Genomic DNA, 21,357 nt, shown 5'->3' on the forward strand with positions numbered 1-21,357 from the left:
GCACCCTGATTTCTGAATGGGACTAATTGCTTTGCGCTGACTAACCCTGAACGCCCCCCACCCCCACCCCAGTCATTATATGGAGCGTGGACTTGTGCCTGTTAATTGTCAGTTTTTATGGTCTTATCGAGCACACACTTCTATATATAACACTGATAACACGGCCAGACAGGCTCAGCTTGGTTTCCTGTGTTTGGCAGGGATCAAGGTTAGCGGGAGGCCCTGGGAGAATATACATACACATATATATATATATATATACAGTGTAGGGTCACTAAACCTAAGGTACAGATTGTTGGGTGGAGGGCAAACTCTTCTACCCATAGGAACATTGGATACAATGCGAGCGGATTGGTCACATTGGGGGACACCAGGGGTCTACAAGGGTTTCCCGATACGACCGATCCTCTTGGCACTGCTCACATGACACATGGTCAGCGCGCACCTCTAATGTCAGCTTTATTACAAATCTTACCTTCATCCCTCTAAATCCTGTAAGCTGAGATACGGGCTGCTGTATACAGAGTGCACACAAGGGGAAACGCACCACAAATATCTGTATATAGGTCATAGATACTCATGAGAAGATGTGTGACCTCTGACCTCCCCTAATATCCAGGGCTCTATAGAAACCTCTTTGGTACTGCTCAGAGACTTCTGTTACTTAAAGGGTTTTATCAGGACCTAAATTCTGGTGATCTATAGGATCAATAGGACATATAAGATCTGTGGGGGGCAACTCAGTCATCAGATTGAAGACGTCATGGTGGTCACTGGCACTGCAGCCTCGGACCTGATGATGTCACATGATACAGAAGCTGCTCAGTCCCATTCAAGTGAGCAATATCCAGCACACTGTACAATATCCAGCACACTATACAATATCCAGCACACTGTACAATATCCAGCACACTATACAATGTACAGCACTGTGCTTGGTATTCAGTGAGGCCTCAGCTCTTACCCAAACACTGTGGCCTCTTAAACCAGCTGATCGGTAGGGTCCTGGAAACCACCTATAATGTAGGATATAACATCCAAGGCCACTATTAGTAGATGATATACATGATTTAGTATGCAGTGAAATCTCTGAGCAGTACCAAAGGGCTGGAGTATATTCTGGAGATCAGAGTTCATCAGATGTATCACTTTAAGACTTGGTTCACACTTGCATTGTTCTAGATCATGGCAGATCCATTATAGACTCTTTAAAACCAGAGGCAATGATAGCAGTGTGAACTGAACCCTAGCTGTCCTGGTACCTGAAGAAGTGATATGGAGAGCGAGACAAGTAGTAGCCAAAGAGTGGCAGATACATAAGATCAAGCTTCAGTGAATGGAAATATTCTTGCTCCTGAAGCTGAAAACATCTTGATCTTCCACTTTCAGAGCTGAAGGTTTGTTACAATTGTATCCTGAGAGCTAAACATGGCGGAGCACAAATCTCTCTGCAGTCAGAGACTTGGATACCTTTACCTGCGGTGATACATTGTATCCAGCACCGCTCAGCTCACAGAATGGACATTGGAAACAATTGTAACAAATTCTCAATCAGGAGAGGGGGATAAGCTGCAGCCGGGCGGACATCTCTAGCAGCCGCTTATCTCCAGTGAGACCCTTCTCATCTTCTCATAGAGACTGTTACTGGTAGCCATAGCCTTAGATCTTACTAAAGAGGCGACACCACAAGCAGGTCCAACACGTAACGTAACATACCATAAAAACTGACAAGGATCTCTCAGCTAATCTATTAATAACTTTGCTTTTAATGTTTTTTTTCTTCTTATTTCTTCCCTTTTTTTATATATTTTTTTTCCCCTCCAAAGCGATTTAGTGATACTCAACCTTATCGAAACTCTGGAGACTAATCCAGAAATCCCGTCCTGAGGCTTCCCCAGGTCTAGGATTAGAGACTTTAGTGTCCCATCTCAGGGGTAACTTACATGGACTCTGCTTGTCTTGTGCAGAATCTTCAAGATTTCACTAAACCAATTCACTTACCTATAAAGTGATGTCAAAAAAATTAGACAAATTTTTTTTTTTTTTGCAGAAATTTCTGTACGTTGAGCTTCACAACCTTTCAAGAAAAGTCTCAGGGGATAAAACTTTGTCTTGATGTTGAGTTTTGTTCCCCTGACTTAAGAAGTGTCTTCCTTTAGGAGCGGATTCACATGCGGCAGAAATTTCTGCAACTGGACATTTGTTGTGTACCTTGTTTCGGATGGGACAAGCACAAACAAATCTGACGCATGTGAATTTGCCCCAAAGGGTCTTCCTAGGAATGGCCAAGAATTATTGTCTGCTGATTTTCCGGCCCCATTGTGGTTTGGCTGAAGTTTTGGCGGCCATATTAGTGTTGGTGAATCTGGCAGATAGACAGGCTGCTCGTCCCGGCCCAGATGTGCTCTATGTATGTCTGGGCAACAGAAAAGTCCAGTTCAGTTTATTTGTTTGCCGAGACCTCATGTAAGGTCCGTCCATGGGCAGCCCAAGTCTAATTAAGGGTTCCTTCCAGGACCTTCCAAGCAGGCGAGATAGGGATGCCCCAGTTTGGCCACATTCTGGTTGGATTAGGTAGCGCCCTCTGGAGGTTGAGTATCACTGAATGAACCCTGCTTTTGCACCCACGTTCACAATGCATAGGCTGTGGTTCCATGACTTAGCATTATTAAATTGCACTTATCAATCATTCTTGCCAGGAATGCCATCGCCTACTACCTTAAAGAAGTCAGAGAAGTCTGGTTTCAGCAGTCCTTCTCCTTCGCAGACCTCTTCCCTCGGAACGGCTTTTACACAGCATCATCGACCTGTCATTACAGGACCCAGAGGTGAGGACTAAACCGAAGAACGCCCCCCCCCATCCCCCCACCCACCCCTATTCCGTCAGCACTGGGGTAATCCTGGCCCTCGGAGAGGTGACCCTCTGCTCTCTAGACCTTGTGTAGATACTAAATAATCTGCAGCCATTACTGTTGCTTGTGTAATGTCAGGAGATGTGTGCGAGGCCTCCGCTCCTGCCTGTCTCGTGTCCTAAAGGTTATTGATCTGCGGGGTCAGCGAGGCGCTCCTGTGCTCCACAATCTGCTCACAATATAAGGGGGGTGATTTAATATGTTTGTCTTAGAATTTCGCTCATTTGTATTGTTCTGATTTATTTATTGAAACAATATTTCTCATTTTTATGTATATTTTATTTTTGCTTATTTTGACATAATTTCCTGTGTTCTATGGATTTCCTTTCATTGTTAAATCTCTGATAGTAACTAGCAGAAGGCCGAATGATATAGTCAGGAGATAGATAGATAGATAGATAGATAGATAGATAGATAGGAGATAGATAGATAGATAGATAGATAGATAGATAGATAGATAGATAGATAGATAGGAGATAGATAGAGAGAGAGAGAGAGAGAGAGAGAGAGAGAGATAGATAGATAGATAGATAGATAGATAGATAGATAGATAGATAGATTGGAGATAGATAGATAGATAGATAGATAGATAGATTGGAGATAGATAGATAGATAGATAGATAGATAGATAGATAGATAGAGATAGATAGATAGATAGATAGATAGATAGATAGATAGATAGAGAGAGAGAGATAGAGAGAGAGAGAGAGATAGATAGATAGATAGATAGATAGATAGATAGATAGATAGATAGATAGATGATAGAGAGATAGATAGATAGATAGATAGAGAGAGAGATAGATAGGAGATAGATAGATAGATAGATAGGAGATAGATAGATAGATAGGAGATAGATAGATTGATAGATAGATAGATAGGAGATAGATAGATAGATAGATAGATAGATAGATAGATAGGAGATAGATAGATAGATAGATAGATAGATAGATAGATAGATAGATAGGAGATAGATAGATAGATAGATAGATAGATAGATAGATAGATAGATAGAAGATAGATAGATAGATAGATAGATAGATAGATAGGAGATAGATAGATAGATAGATAGATAGATAGATAGATAGGAGATAGAGAGATAGAGAGATAGAGAGATAGAGAGATAGATAGAGAGATAGAGAGATAGAGAGATAGAGAGATAGAGAGATAGATAGGAGATAGATAGAGATAGATGATAGAGAGATAGGTGATAGATAGATAGATAGATAGATAGATAGATAGATAGATAGATAGATAGGAGATAGATAGATAGAGAGATAGATAGATAGAGAGATAGATAGAGAGATAGATAGAGAGATAGATAGAGAGATAGATAGAGAGATAGATAGAGAGATAGAGAGATAGATAGATAGATAGATAGATAGATAGATAGATAGATAGATAGGAGATAGATAGAGAGATAGATAGGAGATAGATAGAGACATAGATAGATAGATAGATAGATAGATAGATAGATAGATAGATAGGAGATAGATAGAGATAGATGATAGAGAGATAGGAGATAGATAGATAGATAGATAGATAGGAGATAGATATAGCATATAGTCTTCCATTTATGTAGTATTGTGTAGATACAGTAAAAGGCTTGAAGGAGAAAAGAAAATCCTGTCTTCCCTCTCCCAGTAACAGCGCCCTCCTGCCTATGGGTAATATCTGGTATTGCAGCTTGGCTACCTTAACTTCAGTGGAGCAGAGCTGCAGTACTAGACACAATTCAGCGGTGGCGCTGTTCCTGGGATAAGACAGATTTTCTTATCCTGCTAAACATCCTTAAAGGGATTTTCTGGGACTTTGGAAATATATTGTATATATTTGGATATATTGGTGACCTCTCCTTGAAATTAGGTCATGAGTATGTGATTAATGAAGATACAATGCTCGGGAACCCTGCTGATGGGCGGCTCAGGAGCGCTGCAGCCTCTGCCCTGTTCTGATGACATCACATCAAGTGCAAGAGGCTGAGCTGCAATACCAAACATAGCCACTACAATATGTGCGGCGCTGTGCTTGGTATTCAGTGAAGAGGCCGCACTGGTCACCTGAGCACCGCACCCTCTCCAGCCAGCTGACCGGTGGTCTTCCCAGGTGTTGGACCCCCACCGATCACACATCGATGACCCGTCCTAGAGATAGGCCATCAGTATACAAATCCCGAACAATCCCTTTAACTATATATTTCCTATAGACTAAATGGACACAATATTGAGTTTTCTTGACGTGGCCCCTACATTTGGTCAATACATTCACCACCACTGGTCGCAGACCGTAGCAAGACAAATTTTTTTAAAAAAATTTCCCCCAAATTTAAAGCAATACGTTTGTAGAGAAGTTTGTTTATGGTGAATCCTTCCAGACACCCCATCCCCTCTAGGCTTGGTGAAAATCTACAGCCAAATCCTTCCCCACAGATCTAACATTGGGGAGAGTCAAGACACCGCCATACACGTTAGATGGTTATCTGGTCATGCCGATATTAGTGCCGTCATCTGATATTCATGGGCACCTAATATAGGACCCTTTTACCACCTTCACCTTTTTTCATCCCTTAATAGCCGCCCCTCTACTGATTCTGGTGTAGTTGGGATTTTTTCTGTACCCCCCCCCCACCATTCCTGAGCAATCAGTATAGTTAATTCCTGTCCCTTATATACTATATAGTCTCCCTTATCCACTCCTCTTCCCTGCTCATGCCTGACTCCACCCACTTGACATTAGGGAGTCTAGTTTGCCTACCGGGCACCAAAACCACCAGCACTGATTGCTCAGGAATGGTGGGGGCTGGAGAAAAAATTCCAGCTGTGCCAGAATCGGCTGGCTATTAAAGGATGAGAAGAGTTTGAGGTGGTGAAAAGTTCTGTATAAGATCCTCCACTTCTGCCTTACTTCCGTGTCTTGCCCGTGGCTCAGTAAGTTCTTCCTGGAAATAGCCAAGTGGTAGGAATGGGAGGTATCTAGCACAAGATGGCGTCACTGTTAGCGGATATCACGTCCGTTCTCACACATTTTCCCACAATGCTACAGGGCAGACATGGCGTCCTTCATTGGGTCAGGATAGTCACGTCCCTCCTGATAAATCCCCGCACGTTTGCCGCTGTACGCGCGTTCCCTCCAAGGTGCGATAGACTGATCCCCAGTGACAGGAACAGCAGTAAACTCCTGAAAAAGTTTTCTGACGACACGTTTGTATTAATATTCATGGCGTCTCGGCAGAACGTACAGTCCCGGCCTATTTTTAGTCGCCCTGTTCCTCCGTATATTTAAAGATCTATAAGCGGAAATTTATGTCGATCTTAAGAAATTCACCATAAAAAGAATGAAAAACATTACGGGTGTTGCAAAACTTTGATCCATTCTTTCTAATCCCGGTATACGCTACGTGATGAGCCACGTGGCGGTATAATGCAGGATGATGGGAGTTGTAGTTACGGAGCTGTGATGTCGTCTCTTCACCTCCGATCACCCCCAGAGGCGGCGGGCGCACTTGTACGTGAATCCCGTATACTTACGCCATGGTTACCGGACCCCGCCACCACCTAGTGCAGGTTCCTCCCTGGTGGCGCGGCATAGTTCTGCGCTGAGATCGCTGCCTTAACCTTGAGTCGAGATTCTGAGCAGATGTCTTGTTAGGCGGAGGAAATTAGCTCACTGTTTACACCTCAGACTCCAGCAAGTGATTAGCCGAAGCGAGCGAGGAACGCGAGCGGCGGGCAGGAAGCTCACGCTGGCAGCGCCGCCATGTTCTGCTCTTCTTTACATTCCTGACGTAAATACACATTACTCATTACACGCACTGGAGGTGGGGGAGCTAAGGCGCTGTTCACATTCACATCTGAGATTCTAGTAATTAATCTCTTATATTCAAGGCCAAAAAGTAGCGCAATAATTCTACAGATCCATCAGGATGACTGAAACCTTACAGGAACCCGGGGGACCCCATTATAGCTCAGTGGGGGCTACAGGGACTGCTGGGAACGGAGTAGGAGTGCGGATGTGCAGGTGGGAACAGAACCTTACATGGGACCAAAGTGTATGGTATTGTATATAAGATAGATATATAGATAGATAGATAGATAGATAGATAGATAGATAGATAGATAGATAGGAGATAGATAGATAGATAGATAGATAGATAGATAGATAGATAGGAGATAGATGGATAGATAGATAGATAGATAGATAGATAGATAGATAGATAGGAGATAGATGGATAGATAGATAGATAGATAGATAGATAGATAGATAGATAGGAGATAGATAGATAGATAGATAGATAGATAGATAGATAGGAAATAGATAGATAGATAGATAGATAGATAGATAGGAGATAGATGGATAGATAGATAGATAGATAGATAGATAGGAGATAGATAGATAGATAGATAGATAGATAGGAAATAGATAGATAGATAGATAGATAGATAGATAGATAGATAGATAGATAGGAGATAGATAGATAGATAGATAGGAGATAGATAGATAGATAGATAGATAGATAGATAGGAGATAGATAGATAGATAGATAGATAGATAGATAGATAGATAGATAGATAGATAGGAGATAGATGGATAGGAGATAGATAGATAGATAGGAGATAGATGGATAGATAGGAGATAGATAGATAGATAGATAGATAGATAGATAGATAGATAGATAGATAGATAGGAGATAGATGGATAGATAGATAGATAGATAGATAGGAGATAGATGGATAGATAGATAGATAGATAGATAGGAGATAGATAGATAGATAGATAGATAGATAGATAGATAGATAGATAGGAGATAGATGGATAGATAGATAGATAGATAGATAGATAGATAGATAGATAGATAGGAGATAGATGGATAGATAGATAGATGGATAGATAGATAGATAGATAGATAGGAGATAGATAGATAGATAGATAGATAGATAGGAGATAGATGGATAGATAGGAGATAGATAGATAGATAGATAGATAGATAGATAGGAGATAGATAGATAGATAGATAGATAGATAGATAGATAGATAGGAGATAGATAGATAGATAGATAGATAGGAGATAGATAGATAGATAGATAGATAGATAGGAGATAGATAGATAGATAGATAGATAGATAGATAGGAGATAGATAGATAGGAGATAGATAGATAGATAGATAGATAGATAGATAGATAGATAGATAGGAGATAGATAGATAGATAGATAGATAGATAGATAGGAGATAGATAGATATGAAGTAGATGTAGAGATATAATAGATAGACGGGATGGAATTAGATGATAGACCAGGGATCAGTAACCTTCGGTTCTCCAGCTTCTGTGACACTACAACTCCCAGCATGCTCCATTCACTTCCATGGCAATTCCAAGAACTGCAGAGCACACGTGCATGCTGGGAGTTGTAGTTATATAACAGCTGGTTGCTGATGGTTACTGATCCCTGTCATTGATATTGGATAAATATTAGGCTCGGTCCACATCTGTGCCAAGGTCTCAGTCCATCACTGCGGTAGTCGGATGACAGAGCCGGACCTCTTACTGGGATCACATGGAGTTTTTTGGACCGGATGTTGATGTGGCGGCCGCCCCAGTATCCGGCTAGCCTCCAGCATTCCGCTCCCGATTTGGCCCAAATGAATGGGCCTAGTCGAGAGGGGAGTGTTGAGCCGCGGACTCCGGTGGATTCCGCCAAAGAATCCGCGGCAAGAAAGGTCAGGTCACTTCTTTTTTTCCACAAGCAGGAAGAAACCGCTCGCGGAAAAAGGAAGTGAACGGCTCCCATTGAAGTCAAAATCCGGCCCAAGAAACCCCGTGTGAACCCGGCCTAACACAGCGATTACACGGACACTGGCAGATCATTGACTAGAATACGGTCCGCCGCGGTCCACCATATCAAAACTGAGGCTGCAGAGAGAATCGTCCTCCGCGCAGGATTTTTCTCTCCGCCGATCTTCAGCAGTTTCTTTGACGGACCCTGGTACAGATGTGAATGGAGCCCAAGGATTATATAGGCCGCAGCTTCAGTCGCTGGGCAGTATCTATGGCGGGGCAGTCGGCTCCTCATGTAGGAAGGGGTTAAAGCGCTTTGCGGTGTCTTTCAGCTCCCCATGGCCCAGTGGCGCCTCTCGCCTTATCTGTAGGGTAGCGCTATGATCTATCTGACAGCTCCTGATAAGTCTGTTTGTTCTTGAGGTCGCTTTCCTTTCTTGGTCATGGCTGTGTACGGATAGTGTGAGTGGCAGGAGACGGATTGTTTTATTGGAGGCGAAGCGGCTGTCCCGAAAATCCTACAAAATGTACAGAATAGACATAGAAGTGTCCCGTACTGGTGATGGGGGCGCAGCCGGACGACCAGTCCAGGAAGACAGACGCCATATTGTAGGGATAGAGCGCTGCTGAGCCGAAGTATCTAAGTCTGTCTGGTGTGATACTATCTGATGAGTCTCTGTATCTAAGCCGGTCATGTGTGATACAGTCTGTTGTATCTAAGCCTGTCCGGTGTGATACCATCTCATTGACCCCCATGACTGTACGTCTACCGTCAGTGCAGTCCTTAGACTAGTCTTACATTCTCTCCTACAGCCCCTTTATATCAGCGAGTATTTATTGGTATTTCCCCCAGGGCTCCGGCATCTTGTCCTATATACGGTGTATACATGTCCCCAGAACACATTGTGCATGGTTTGTGTCAGTAAGCAGCCAGTTTATGAGCTAGTAAAACCGCCATCCCCTGTGTATGTCTCCTGTCTGTCCTGTCAGCCACAGAGCCGCGCTGCGCCATACTATAGGTGTTATAGTCTGCCCGAAGCTGCCGACATCATGTCCGAGGCCCCAGAATATGGAATCTGCAAGGCCGGACTTACTGACAGGATCTACTCATTACATCATAGACCAGGACTGTAGGATATATAGGAACCAATTTAGTGCCAATATTTTTCTTTAATGCACGTATGTCCAATCTTTTTCTGTGTTATATCCTGTATTATACTCCAGAGCTGCGCTCACTATTCTGCTGGTGCAGTCACTATGTACATACATTACATTACTTATCCTGTATTATACTCCAGAGCTGCGCTCACTATTCTGCTGGTACAGTCACTGTGTACATACATTACATTACTTATCCTGTATTGTACTCCAGAGCTGCGCTCACTGTTCTGCTGGTACAGTCACTGTGTACATACATTACATTACTTATCCTGTATTATACTCCAGAGCTGCCCTCACTATTCTGCTGGTGCAGTCACTGTGTACATACATTACATTACTTATCCTGTATTATACTCCAGAGCTGCGCTCACTATTCTGCTGGTACAGTCACTGTGTACATACATTACATTACTTATCCTGTATTATACTCCAGAGCTGCACTCACTATTCTGCTGGTACAGTCACTGTGTACATACATTACATTACTTATCCTGTATTATACTCCAGAGCTGCGCTCACTATTCTGCTGGTACAGTCACTGTGTACATACATTACATTACTTATCCTGTATTGTACTCCAGAGCTGCGCTCACTGTTCTGCTGGTACAGTCACTGTGTACATACATTACATTACTTATACTGTATTATACTCCAGAGCTGCGCTCACTATTCTGCTGGTGCAGTCACTGTGTACATACATTACATTACTTATCCTGTATTATACTCCAGAGCTGCGCTCACTATTCTGCTGGTGCAGTCACTGTGTACATACATTGCATTACTTATCCTGTATTATATTCCGGAGCTGCGTTCACTATTCTTCTGGTACAGTCACTGTGTACATACATTACATTACTTATCCTGTATTATACTCCAGAGCTGCGCTCACTATTCTGCTGGTACAGTCACTGTGTACATACATTACATTACTTACCCTGTATTATACTCCGGAGCTGCGCTCACTATTCTGCTGGTACAGTCATTGTGTACATACATTACATTACTTATCCTGTATTATACTCCAGAGCTGCACTCACTATTCTGCTGGTGCAGTCACTGTGTACATACATTACATTACTTACCCTGTATTATACTCCGGAGCTGCGCTCACTATTCTGCTGGTACAGTCACTGTGTACATACATTACATTACTTATCCTGTATTATACTCCAGAGCTGCACTCACTATTCTGCTGGTGCAGTCACTGTGTACATACATTACATTACTTATCCTGTATTATACTCCAGAGCTGCGCTCACTATTCTGCTGGTGCAGTCACTGTGTACATACATTACATTACTTATCCTGTATTATACTCCAGAGCTGCGCTCACTATTCTGCTGGTACAGTCACTGTGTACATGCATTACATTACTTATCCTGTATTATACTGCAGAGCTGCGCTCACTATTCTGCTGGTACAGTCACTGTGTACATACATTACATTACTTATCCTGTATTATACTCCAGAGCTGCACTCACTATTCTGCTGGTACAGTCACTGTGTACATACATTACATTACTTATCCTGTATTGTACTCCAGAGCTGCGCTCACTGTTCTGCTGGTACAGTCACTGTGTACATACATTACATTACTTATACTGTATTATACTCCAGAGCTGCGCTCACTATTCTGCTGGTGCAGTCACTGTGTACATACATTACATTACTTATCCTGTATTATACTCCAGAGCTGCGCTCACTATTCTGCTGGTGCAGTCACTGTGTACATACATTGCATTACTTATCCTGTATTATATTCCGGAGCTGCGTTCACTATTCTTCTGGTACAGTCACTGTGTACATACATTACATTACTTATCCTGTATTATACTCCAGAGCTGCACTCACTATTCTGCTGGTACAGTCACTGTGTACATACATTACATTACTTATCCTGTATTATACTCCAGAGCTGCGCTCACTATTCTGCTGGTACAGTCACTGTGTACATACATTACATTACTTATCCTGTATTATACTCCAGAGCTGCACTCACTATTCTGCTGGTGCAGTCACTGTGTACATACATTACATTACTTACCCTGTATTATACTCCGGAGCTGCGCTCACTATTCTGCTGGTGCAGTCACTGTGTACATACATTACATTACTTATCCTGTATTATACTCCAGAGCTGCGCTCACTATTCTTCTGGTACAGTCACTGTGTACATACATTACATTACTTATCCTGTATTATACTCCAGAGCTGCACTCACTATTCTGCTGGTACAGTCACTGTGTACATACATTACATTACTTATCCTGTATTATACTCCAGAGCTGCGCTCACTATTCTGCTGGTACAGTCACTGTGTACATATATTACATTACTTATCCTGTATTATACGCCAGAGCTGCACTCACTATTCTGCTGGTACAGTCACTGTGTACATACATTACATTACTTATCCTGTATTATACTCCAGAGCTGCGCTCACTATTCTGCTGGTGCAGTCACTGTGTACATACATTACATTACTTATCTTGTATTATACTCCAGAGCTGCGCTCACTATTCTGCTGGTGCAGTCACTGTGTACATACATTACATTACTTACCCTGTATTATACTCCGGAGCTGCGCTCACTATTCTGCTGGTACAGTCACTGTGTACATACATTACATTACTTATCCTGTATTATACTCCAGAGCTGCACTCACTATTCTGCTGGTGCAGTCACTGTGTACATACATTACATTACTTATCCTGTATTATACTCCAGAGCTGCGCTCACTATTCTGCTGGTGCAGTCACTGTGTACATACATTACATTACTTATCCTGTATTATACTCCAGAGCTGCGCTCACTATTCTGCTGGTACAGTCACTGTGTACATGCATTACATTACTTATCCTGTATTATACTGCAGAGCTGCGCTCACTATTCTGCTGGTACAGTCACTGTGTACATACATTACATTACTTATCCTGTATTATACTCCAGAGCTGCGCTCACTATTCTGCTGGTACAGTCACTGTGCACATACATTACATTACTTATCCTGTATTATACTCCAGAGCTGCGCTCACTATTCTGCCGGTGCAGTCACTGTGTACATACATTACATTACTTATCCTGTATTATACTCCAGAGCTGCACTCACTATTCTGCTGGTGCAGTCACTGTGTACATACATTACATTACTTATCCTGTATTATACTCCAGAGCTGCACTCACTATTCTGCTGGTGCAGTCACTGTGTACATACATTACATTACTTATCCTGTATTATACTCCAGAGCTGCGCTCACTATTCTGCTGGTGCAGTCACTGTGTACATACATTACATTACTTATCCTGTATTATACTCCAGAGCTGCGCTCACTATTCTGCTGGTACAGTCACTGTGTACATACATTACATTACTTATCCTGTATTATACTGCAGAGCTGCGCTCACTATTCTGCTGGTACAGTCACTGTGTACATACATTACATTACTTATCCTGTATTATACTCCAGAGCTGCGCTCACTATTCTGCTGGTGTGAAGATAATTCTTCCTAGATTTCACATCACTAAAGCATTTTCTTTCCAAGCATTGAACAAGTAATACATGTTGTCAGATCTTAGCACTGAAACCTATTATGATTACAGCTCTGAGGTATCATACAAGCTGTGACTGAGGATCAGTATAGGATACATATATATGGACATGGTGGCTCAGAGCATTACACTGTATCTATGTATACTCTGTAGTTGGTTCTTGGCGGGTTCAGATCCCCTTTACATACACTATAGAGAGTTGCGCTCCCTTTCCGTGCACACTGTTATGCCGCATTCCCCCGTCGCAGTCTTTCTTCTTTTCATCACTTTTCAGTGTCACCTTGATTCATGAAGGTTTTTTTCTCCTTTTTTTTTCTCCTTCAAAAATTTCCATACATTAAGTTGTGAGCGCTGCCAGTAAATGAAGTGCAGCAGATTCCGGAGACCTCAGAAGGTCTGAAGACGTGTCCTAGTACATGGTCAGATGGCTCGCACTGCGATCTTCTCTAGTCACATCCAGAGCTGCATTCATAATTCTGTCTCTTTGTAACCCTTAGATTGCAGTACCCAGAATGTAACGTAAAACTTCTGAGCCCCAATGTAATATTGTTCCCCCCCCCCAATGTAATATCGTTCCTCCCCCCCCCCCTAATGTAATATCGTTCCTCTCCTCCACCTCCTACCATGCACGTACTGGTAACTTCTTATTATGGGGATCTGTGTTTTGGGCCCCTCAGCGTGGACTGAGCTATTGTTATGGGGAACTGTAACCGGTATTGTTTTGGGGGCACTGTGACTTGTATTGCGATATAAGGTTGATACGGTTGGCAGTATTATAGGGCACTGGTCAGATTATAGTAGTATTGTGGTTGGCACTGTTCTGGGGGCACTGTGTGTATTATGATGTGTTATAAGGTTGCTGCGGTTGGCAGTATTATGGGGCGCAGGCCATGTTATAGGATTCTTGTGGTGGCACTGTGAGTTGCATTGTGATGCATTATAAGATTGCTACAGTTGGCAGTATTATAGGGCACTGGCCATGTTATAGGATTGTTGGGGCTGGCACTGATTTGGGGCATTGTGACTTGTATGGATCACCCTATAGTGTGATCAGGGTACTCTGGCACTGTTCTGGGGTTACTGTGTTTATTGTGATGTGTTATAAGGTTGCAGCGGTTGGCAGTATTATGGGGCACTGGCCATGTTATAGGAATATTGTGGTTGGAACTGTTCTGGGGGCACTGTGACTTGTATTGTGATAGTCATAAGGTTGCTGTGGTTGGCAGTATTATAGGGCACTGGTCATATTATAGCAGTATTGTGGTTGGCACTGTTTGGGAGTTACTGTGTGTATTGTGGTGTATTATAAGGTTGCAGCGGTTGGCAGTATTATAGGGCACTGGTCATATTATAGCAGTATTGCGCTGGTATTGATCTGGGGGCACTGTGACTTGTATTGTGATAGTCATAAGGTTGCTGTGGTTGGCAGTATTATAGGGCACTGGTCATATTATAGCAGTATTGTGGTTGGCACTGTTTGGGAGTTACTGTGTGTATTGTGGTGTATTATAAGGTTGCAGCAGTTGGCAGTATTATAGGGCACTGGTCATATTATAGCAGTATTGCGCTGGTATTGATCTGGGGGCACTGTGACTTGTATTGTGATAGTCATAAAGTTGCTGTGGTTGGCAGTATTATAGGGCACTGGCCATATTATAGCAGTATTGTGGGGGCACTGATCTGGGGGCATTGTGACTTGCATTGCTCACCCTATAGCGTGGTCAGGGTACTCTGACACTCTTCTGGGGCCCCCATGGCTGGCCTAGTCCTATATAACTAATACACAGTACACAAGATGACACTAGACATGTGGAGAGGTTGTGCGATATACAGATGTTGGGCGTTATACGTCAGGTGCACAGTGACCTCTATGGGCACCGTTCACACCTGGCACTTGCTTTGGCATCTTCCCTAATAAATAGTGTGGTGAGCGGGTGTAATTACCCGGAGGGCCGGGGGTCATTAATGAGAGGATGTGTTGGCTAATTCTTGGCGTGTTTATAAACCTCTGCACATAATAGGAGTATTGTGCACGTAATCGCCCGTCCTCGAGCGTCGCTGTGATCCGGGGATGTTTTTCCGCATAATACCCGGACTGTACAATAAAACGGCGGGAGATCTGTCGCTGGGAACCGGAGACTTTTCTGCAGAGATTTTACAATAATCACCTTGCAGGGTTTTTTTTTTCTTTAATGAATTGTCTTGGCCCGGCCCTGCTAATTGTTATTGTGAAGGTGCACGGAAAAGCGCGCAATTAAAGGCGGAAAGCATGTAATTACCGCGCGGCCTCCGCTCTACAGAGGAGGGGATCGCCGCCGAGCCCAGGAAATATTTAACCAGGAGATTGCTCCGTCCATTTCCCCGTAATGAAGAGCTTAGGTTAGTAGTATTTTAAATTAACCATATCGCCTCACGCTGCGGCTGTGTTCGCCAGGCCAATGAGCGTTCGCCTTCCCTTCGTGGAGCCGCTCAATAATTACTAAGCAGGAGTATAACTGAAAGCTCTATTGCAATCATAATTTGCACGTAGATAGATGCGAGGGAAGTCCCGCTGAGTTAATTTGGAATTCCCGCTGCATGGACGGAGAGCCGCGTTAACATGTTCCTCGCAGATCTGTTAAGGCTGTAAAGCGCTCACTTATTCGTTTCGCAGGCAGATGTATTCATGATGGTGAAGATGTACTAGTGTTCAGTGGCAATTAGGAGGGGGGCTACAGACACCAGCAACTAAGGGGAGGGGGCTATAGATCACCAGCAACTAGGAGGGGGGCTACAGGTCACTAGTGGCTAAGAGGGGTCTACAGACACCGGCAACTAAGAAGAGGGGGCTATAGATCACCAGCAACTAGGAGGGGGCTACAGACACCAGCAACTAAGAGGAGGGGGCTATAGATCACCAGCAACTAGGAGGGGGGCTACAGGTCACTAGTGGCTAAGAGGGGGTCTACATACACCAGCAACTAAGAGGAGGGGGCTATAGATCACCAGCAACTAGGAGGGGGGCTACAGGTCACTAGTGGCTAAGAGGGGGTCTACATACACCAGCAACTAAGAGGAGGGGGCTATAGATCACCAGCAACTAGGAGGGGGGCTACAGACACCAGCAACTAAGAGGAGGGGGCTATAGATCACCAGCAACTAGGAGGGGGGCTACAGGTCACTAGTGGCTAAGAGGGGGTCTACAGACACCAGCAACTAAGAGAGGGGAGGGCTATAGATCACCAGCAACTAGGAGGGGGCTACAGGTCACTAGTGACTAAGAGGGGGTCTGCAGACACCAGCAACTTAGAGAGGAGGGGGGCTATAGATCACCAGCAACTAGGAGGGGGGCTACAGGTCACTAGTGGCTAAGAGGGGGTTACTGATCACCAGCGCCTAGGAGGGGAACTATAGATGAGGGGTGACTAGAAGGGGGGACTTCAGATCACCATTGACTATGAGGGGCACTACTGATCAGGGGTGATTAGAAGAGGGGACTACAGATCAGTGGCAATTAGGAGGGGCTGCAGATCACCATTGACTATGAGGGGTACTACAGGTCAGGGATGATTAGTAGGGGGCTACAGATTACCAGGGACTGGGAGGGGAAGCTACAGATTGGGAGCGAAAATCCCTACAGCGCCTCCACAGGAGAAACAAAGAATGACATCATTTGCCTTGAAATAATGTGCAGTCTGTGTATTGTAGGGTTGTGCTCGGCCAATGTCCAAGTCACTTCCACTTGGGGGAAATTTAGCAAATATCAGCTCGTAAAGAAAAAAAGAGAAAATGAAGAAAATAATTTCCAGCGTGCGAATAATTATCAGCACGAAAATCACCATCAGAGCAGATCGCACCAACCTAGCAGAAATCTGCGATCTGTCATTGGATTTCAGAGATGGGTGAAGTATACTTGAAGAGCGACTTGTTGACAGGCGTTTTCTGGATTAATTAGTGCGCGGCGCTAATGGCTCTCGTATAATTCTGCTCCTTCCTGTGAATATGTGTCAGCTAAACTCCTGCTCGGCAGACATGACATCTCGTCCTTTTTTAAGGGTTTAATCTGTGAGCCTTTCTAACTAATGCAAACCATTAAGGTATTCCCAGCAGGTGGGGGGGGGGGTCCGGACTGGTTGAGTAAGGGCTTTGATCGGCCTATCTGATGAACTAGAAAATGACTGTTTAGCTTTTTGTTTGCTGATAACTTGCATTAGACACCGGGGGTGCAAGTCGCTTGCAGGGGCTTGGAACATTGCCAGCCTCCCCTATTAAGGAGTCACTCTTCATATTTCCCATAAAGGACGCCTGTTCTATGAGGTTTGAAAGCTTTTCACATCAGCAGGATCGGTGGCGCTTCCAATTAGCCCCGTGATATGGTCAATCTAGAAGACAAATGAATTGAGTAGGGGGACGGGGCGATTGATGTTCTGTAATGTAGTGGTTGTGTGGGATTGCACCAAGCAGACTATTCATCATCATCATCATCATCATCATCATTATTTATTATTATTATTATGTGTTATTTTGTTATTATTATTATTATTATTATTATTTATTATTATTTTATTGTTATTTTAATTATTTATTTTTCATTTCCATTTTTATATATTTTATTTTTTATTTCCATTTTCATTTTTTTTCTACATTTTATTTTACAATTTTTTTTCTGCATTTATTTTATTTTTCATTTTACAATTTTTCTACCTTTATTATTATATTATATTTTATATATATTATTTATATTATTTTAGCATTATATTTTACATTGGTTTTATTTGTATTCCTTTTCCACATTTTACATTTGTATTAATGTGATCTTATTATATTTGTTTTCATTATTTATTTATTTATTTTTAGCATTTTTTATTGATATATTTGTTTTTTATAAAATAATTCCCCACTATCAGCACAGGCTGGATAATAAGTGTCTGCTCTCTAGGGGTTTACAAGAACAGGAGTCCCCTAGGTGACAACAGTGATGGTGCGCTTGCATGACCTCCACTCCATTCGCCTCTATGAGCCTGCCTTGGCTATCTTGATACATTCTATAGATATAGAGATTTTGTTACTCATATAGACATTAAGTTACTCATTTTGGTGTGTAATTGTGATTGTATTCCAGCAGGGGTGTAGTCAGGATTGGGAATGGTGGCGTTTGTGGCCCAGGTACCAGTGCTGGGTGCGCTGCTGTCGGTGGTGCAGGAAAAGCAATTTAAGTCCGAGGCCCGGCATGTTTTGCTGCCGTTTTCCAGCTTAAGCCAGGGCTGGATCTAGTATAAGGGAGAAGTGTAACAATTTCCCATTCCTTTGGATCCGTCCTTGGCTTGGCGCAAAATCTGCAACAAAAAAAACAACTTAGCTCTGCCGCAACACGTGACCTCAACATAAAACCAGCCAAGACTGGACAGCGCGTCTTGTAAGCCGGTACTGCATCCCAGTAGACCTAAATGTAATGTTGCATCACATATCAGAGGGGCGGTGAGGGACCATTGTTACCCCCATTGCCAATTGCAGCGTTCTGCTGGCCGTTGGCTCTTGTACATGTGGCCGCCCACTATATACCTGTGGTATGATATGACATACCTAGCCCTGACCTCTGGGTACGTTCCCTTGTCCATATCTCTCCATGGCCTCGGCTTCACTTCAGCTGATTTCCTCATTCTTGTAAGTCTGCAGATCTTCCTTATGAGAATCGCCGCCATCACATGATGATAATAATAGTCGGCCGCTGTACGAAAAAAAAAAAAAAAGTAGAACAATGATAAATTGATTTGTGGTTGAGCCATAAATGCCCCAGTCATGAGGTCACCTCCCGGCAATCCAATTAACACTTTCCATCCAGCGCCCCCCCACCCCCCACCCCCCCGCTATTGTGCATCTTACACTTCAAACATCTCTGCTTCCTCCAAGAACCTGGACCGGGGCAATATTTCGTCACCTGGCCCTTAGGGTATTGGATTTCATTAAACACTTTGGCTTTTTGTGCAGGAACAATACAGAGGTTGCTTTGTGTTCCGGCCGCTCGGGATCGGGGATGTTATACACCTTAATAAGAGCGTTTAGAACGAAAAAATTCCAAAAATTTCAGTCTGTTCCTTCTAATCTGTTGTTATAATTGTCTCTTCTGTCGTCTTTGACATGTTAGATTTTTAATTAGGATATTTTTTTTTAGATGTATTACCGTTAAGCTGGCAGGCGTGGGCCAATAGCGCCACCCTGGGATGCAGATAGGAAAAATGACTGCCATGGTGTACTGGTGCATTATATCAGTGATCCCTAGTAGAGCAGGGGCCTCAACGCATAGAAGATATTAAAGCGGATCTCTCACCACTTCCACCAACTTTAGACCTTTAATAGGCTTCTCCACTGATTCTGGAACAGTTGGAATTTTCTCTCTAGCCCCCACCCTGCCAAAGCAATAAGTACAGTTAGTTCCAGTGCCCAATATGCTAACTAGACTCCCTAATGTCAAGTGGGTGGTGTCATGCAGAGGCAGGCAAGGGGGCGTGGCTCAGAGCTCCAATGAGAGGCCACAGTGTCAGAGCTCAGAACCACACGCCCTTTACGACTCCATTCTGACACCACCCACTTGACATTAGGGAGTCTAGTTAGCTTATCAGTCACCAAAACTAACTACACCGATTGCTCAGGAACGGTGGGGGCGAGAGAAAAAATTCCTGCACAGATTCACCCAGTACAAAGGGCCTGGGGGTCAACCAGGACCCTCTCTGTCCAACCACAGGGGCTGACTGTGGGATAGGAACCCTCGTGCATGTGCCCCATTTGGTAGAGACCCACATGGACGTATTCTCCACTCACTTAGGGCCTAGGTGTAGTGGTCGTATATCCGGACACCCACAACATCAGGCCATTGTACAAGTGAATACATTCGGCATATTGGGCTCGGCCTCCATCTTGTCTGCGCCGATCTCGTGGCTAATCGTAAAACAATATTTGTCAGCGATATAAAGCGGAATGTGAGCGCAGCAGAGAACTGTGAATTGTCCCTGAGATGAACCGTCTGTGACAGGAAGTATGTATCCGCCACACTGAGTGTATACATTGTATCAATGCGCTCTTTGTTATAGTGGGATCGCTGTGGATATTTGTTTTTAGAAGACGCTTCAGACCTTTATGTGAACTGTGAATGTTTTACAGCAAACAGAGATAACAGCGCTCTCTTCTCTCCTGACAGCGAGTCCGCATGCAACGCCATCAACTTTACATTTCCCGACGTCGCCCATCATCCAGCAGCCCGGGCCGTACTTCTCTCACCCAGCAATCCGCTATCACCCGCAGGAGACTCTCAAAGAGTTTGTCCAACTTGTCTGCCCAGAAGCCGGTCAGCAGGCTGGACAGGTGGGGTTCCTAAACGTAAGGACTGCTTTTTATACTTCAGACATGTCTGCCCGCTATCCCTGAAATGTCTCTTACCAACAGTGTAATAAACTTATATTGTGCTGAGTAACAGGTTGTATTATACTCCAGAGCTGCGCTCACTATTCTGCTGGTGCAGTCACTGTGTACATACATTACATTACTTATCCTGTATTATACTCCAGAGCTGCGCTCACTATTCTGCTGGTGCAGTCACTGTGTACATACATTACATTACTTATCCTGTATTATACTCCAGAGCTGCGCTCACTATTCTGCTGGTACAGACACTGTGTACATACATTACATTACTTATCCTGTATTATACTCCAGAGCTGCGCTCACTATTCTGCTGGTACAGTCACTGTGTACATACATTACATTACTTATCCTGTATTATACTCCAGAGCTGCGTTCACTATTCTGCTGGTACAGTCACTGTGTACATACATTACATTACTTATCCTGTATTATACTCCAGAGCTGCGTTCACTATTCTGCTGGTACAGTCACTGTGTACATACATTACATTACTTATCCTGTATTATACTCCAGGAGCTGCGCTCACTATTCTGCTGGTACAGTCACTGTGTACATACATTACAT

General features: G+C 43.4%; 1 protein-coding gene across 17 annotated transcripts in view; it reads left to right on the forward strand.

Annotated features, from left to right (window-relative positions):
- Positions 1-21,357, forward strand: part of NFIA (nuclear factor I A) — a 338,101-nt gene that overhangs the window by 284,566 nt on the left and 32,178 nt on the right. For 10 of the 17 annotated variants that reach the window (XM_075287768.1, XM_075287770.1, XM_075287775.1 and 7 more), the window contains exons 7-8: positions 2,700-2,828; positions 20,570-20,748. In XM_075287768.1, the coding sequence (XP_075143869.1) occupies positions 2,700-2,828; positions 20,570-20,748 (308 nt within the window). The remainder of the gene's footprint in view (positions 1-2,699; positions 2,829-20,569; positions 20,749-21,357) is intronic. The other 7 variants (XM_075287779.1, XM_075287780.1, XM_075287777.1 and 4 more) reach the window with 3 other exon arrangements.

Source organism: Leptodactylus fuscus, chromosome 9 (assembly GCF_031893055.1).
Source record: "Leptodactylus fuscus isolate aLepFus1 chromosome 9, aLepFus1.hap2, whole genome shotgun sequence".
NCBI lineage: Eukaryota > Metazoa > Chordata > Amphibia > Anura > Leptodactylidae > Leptodactylus > Leptodactylus fuscus.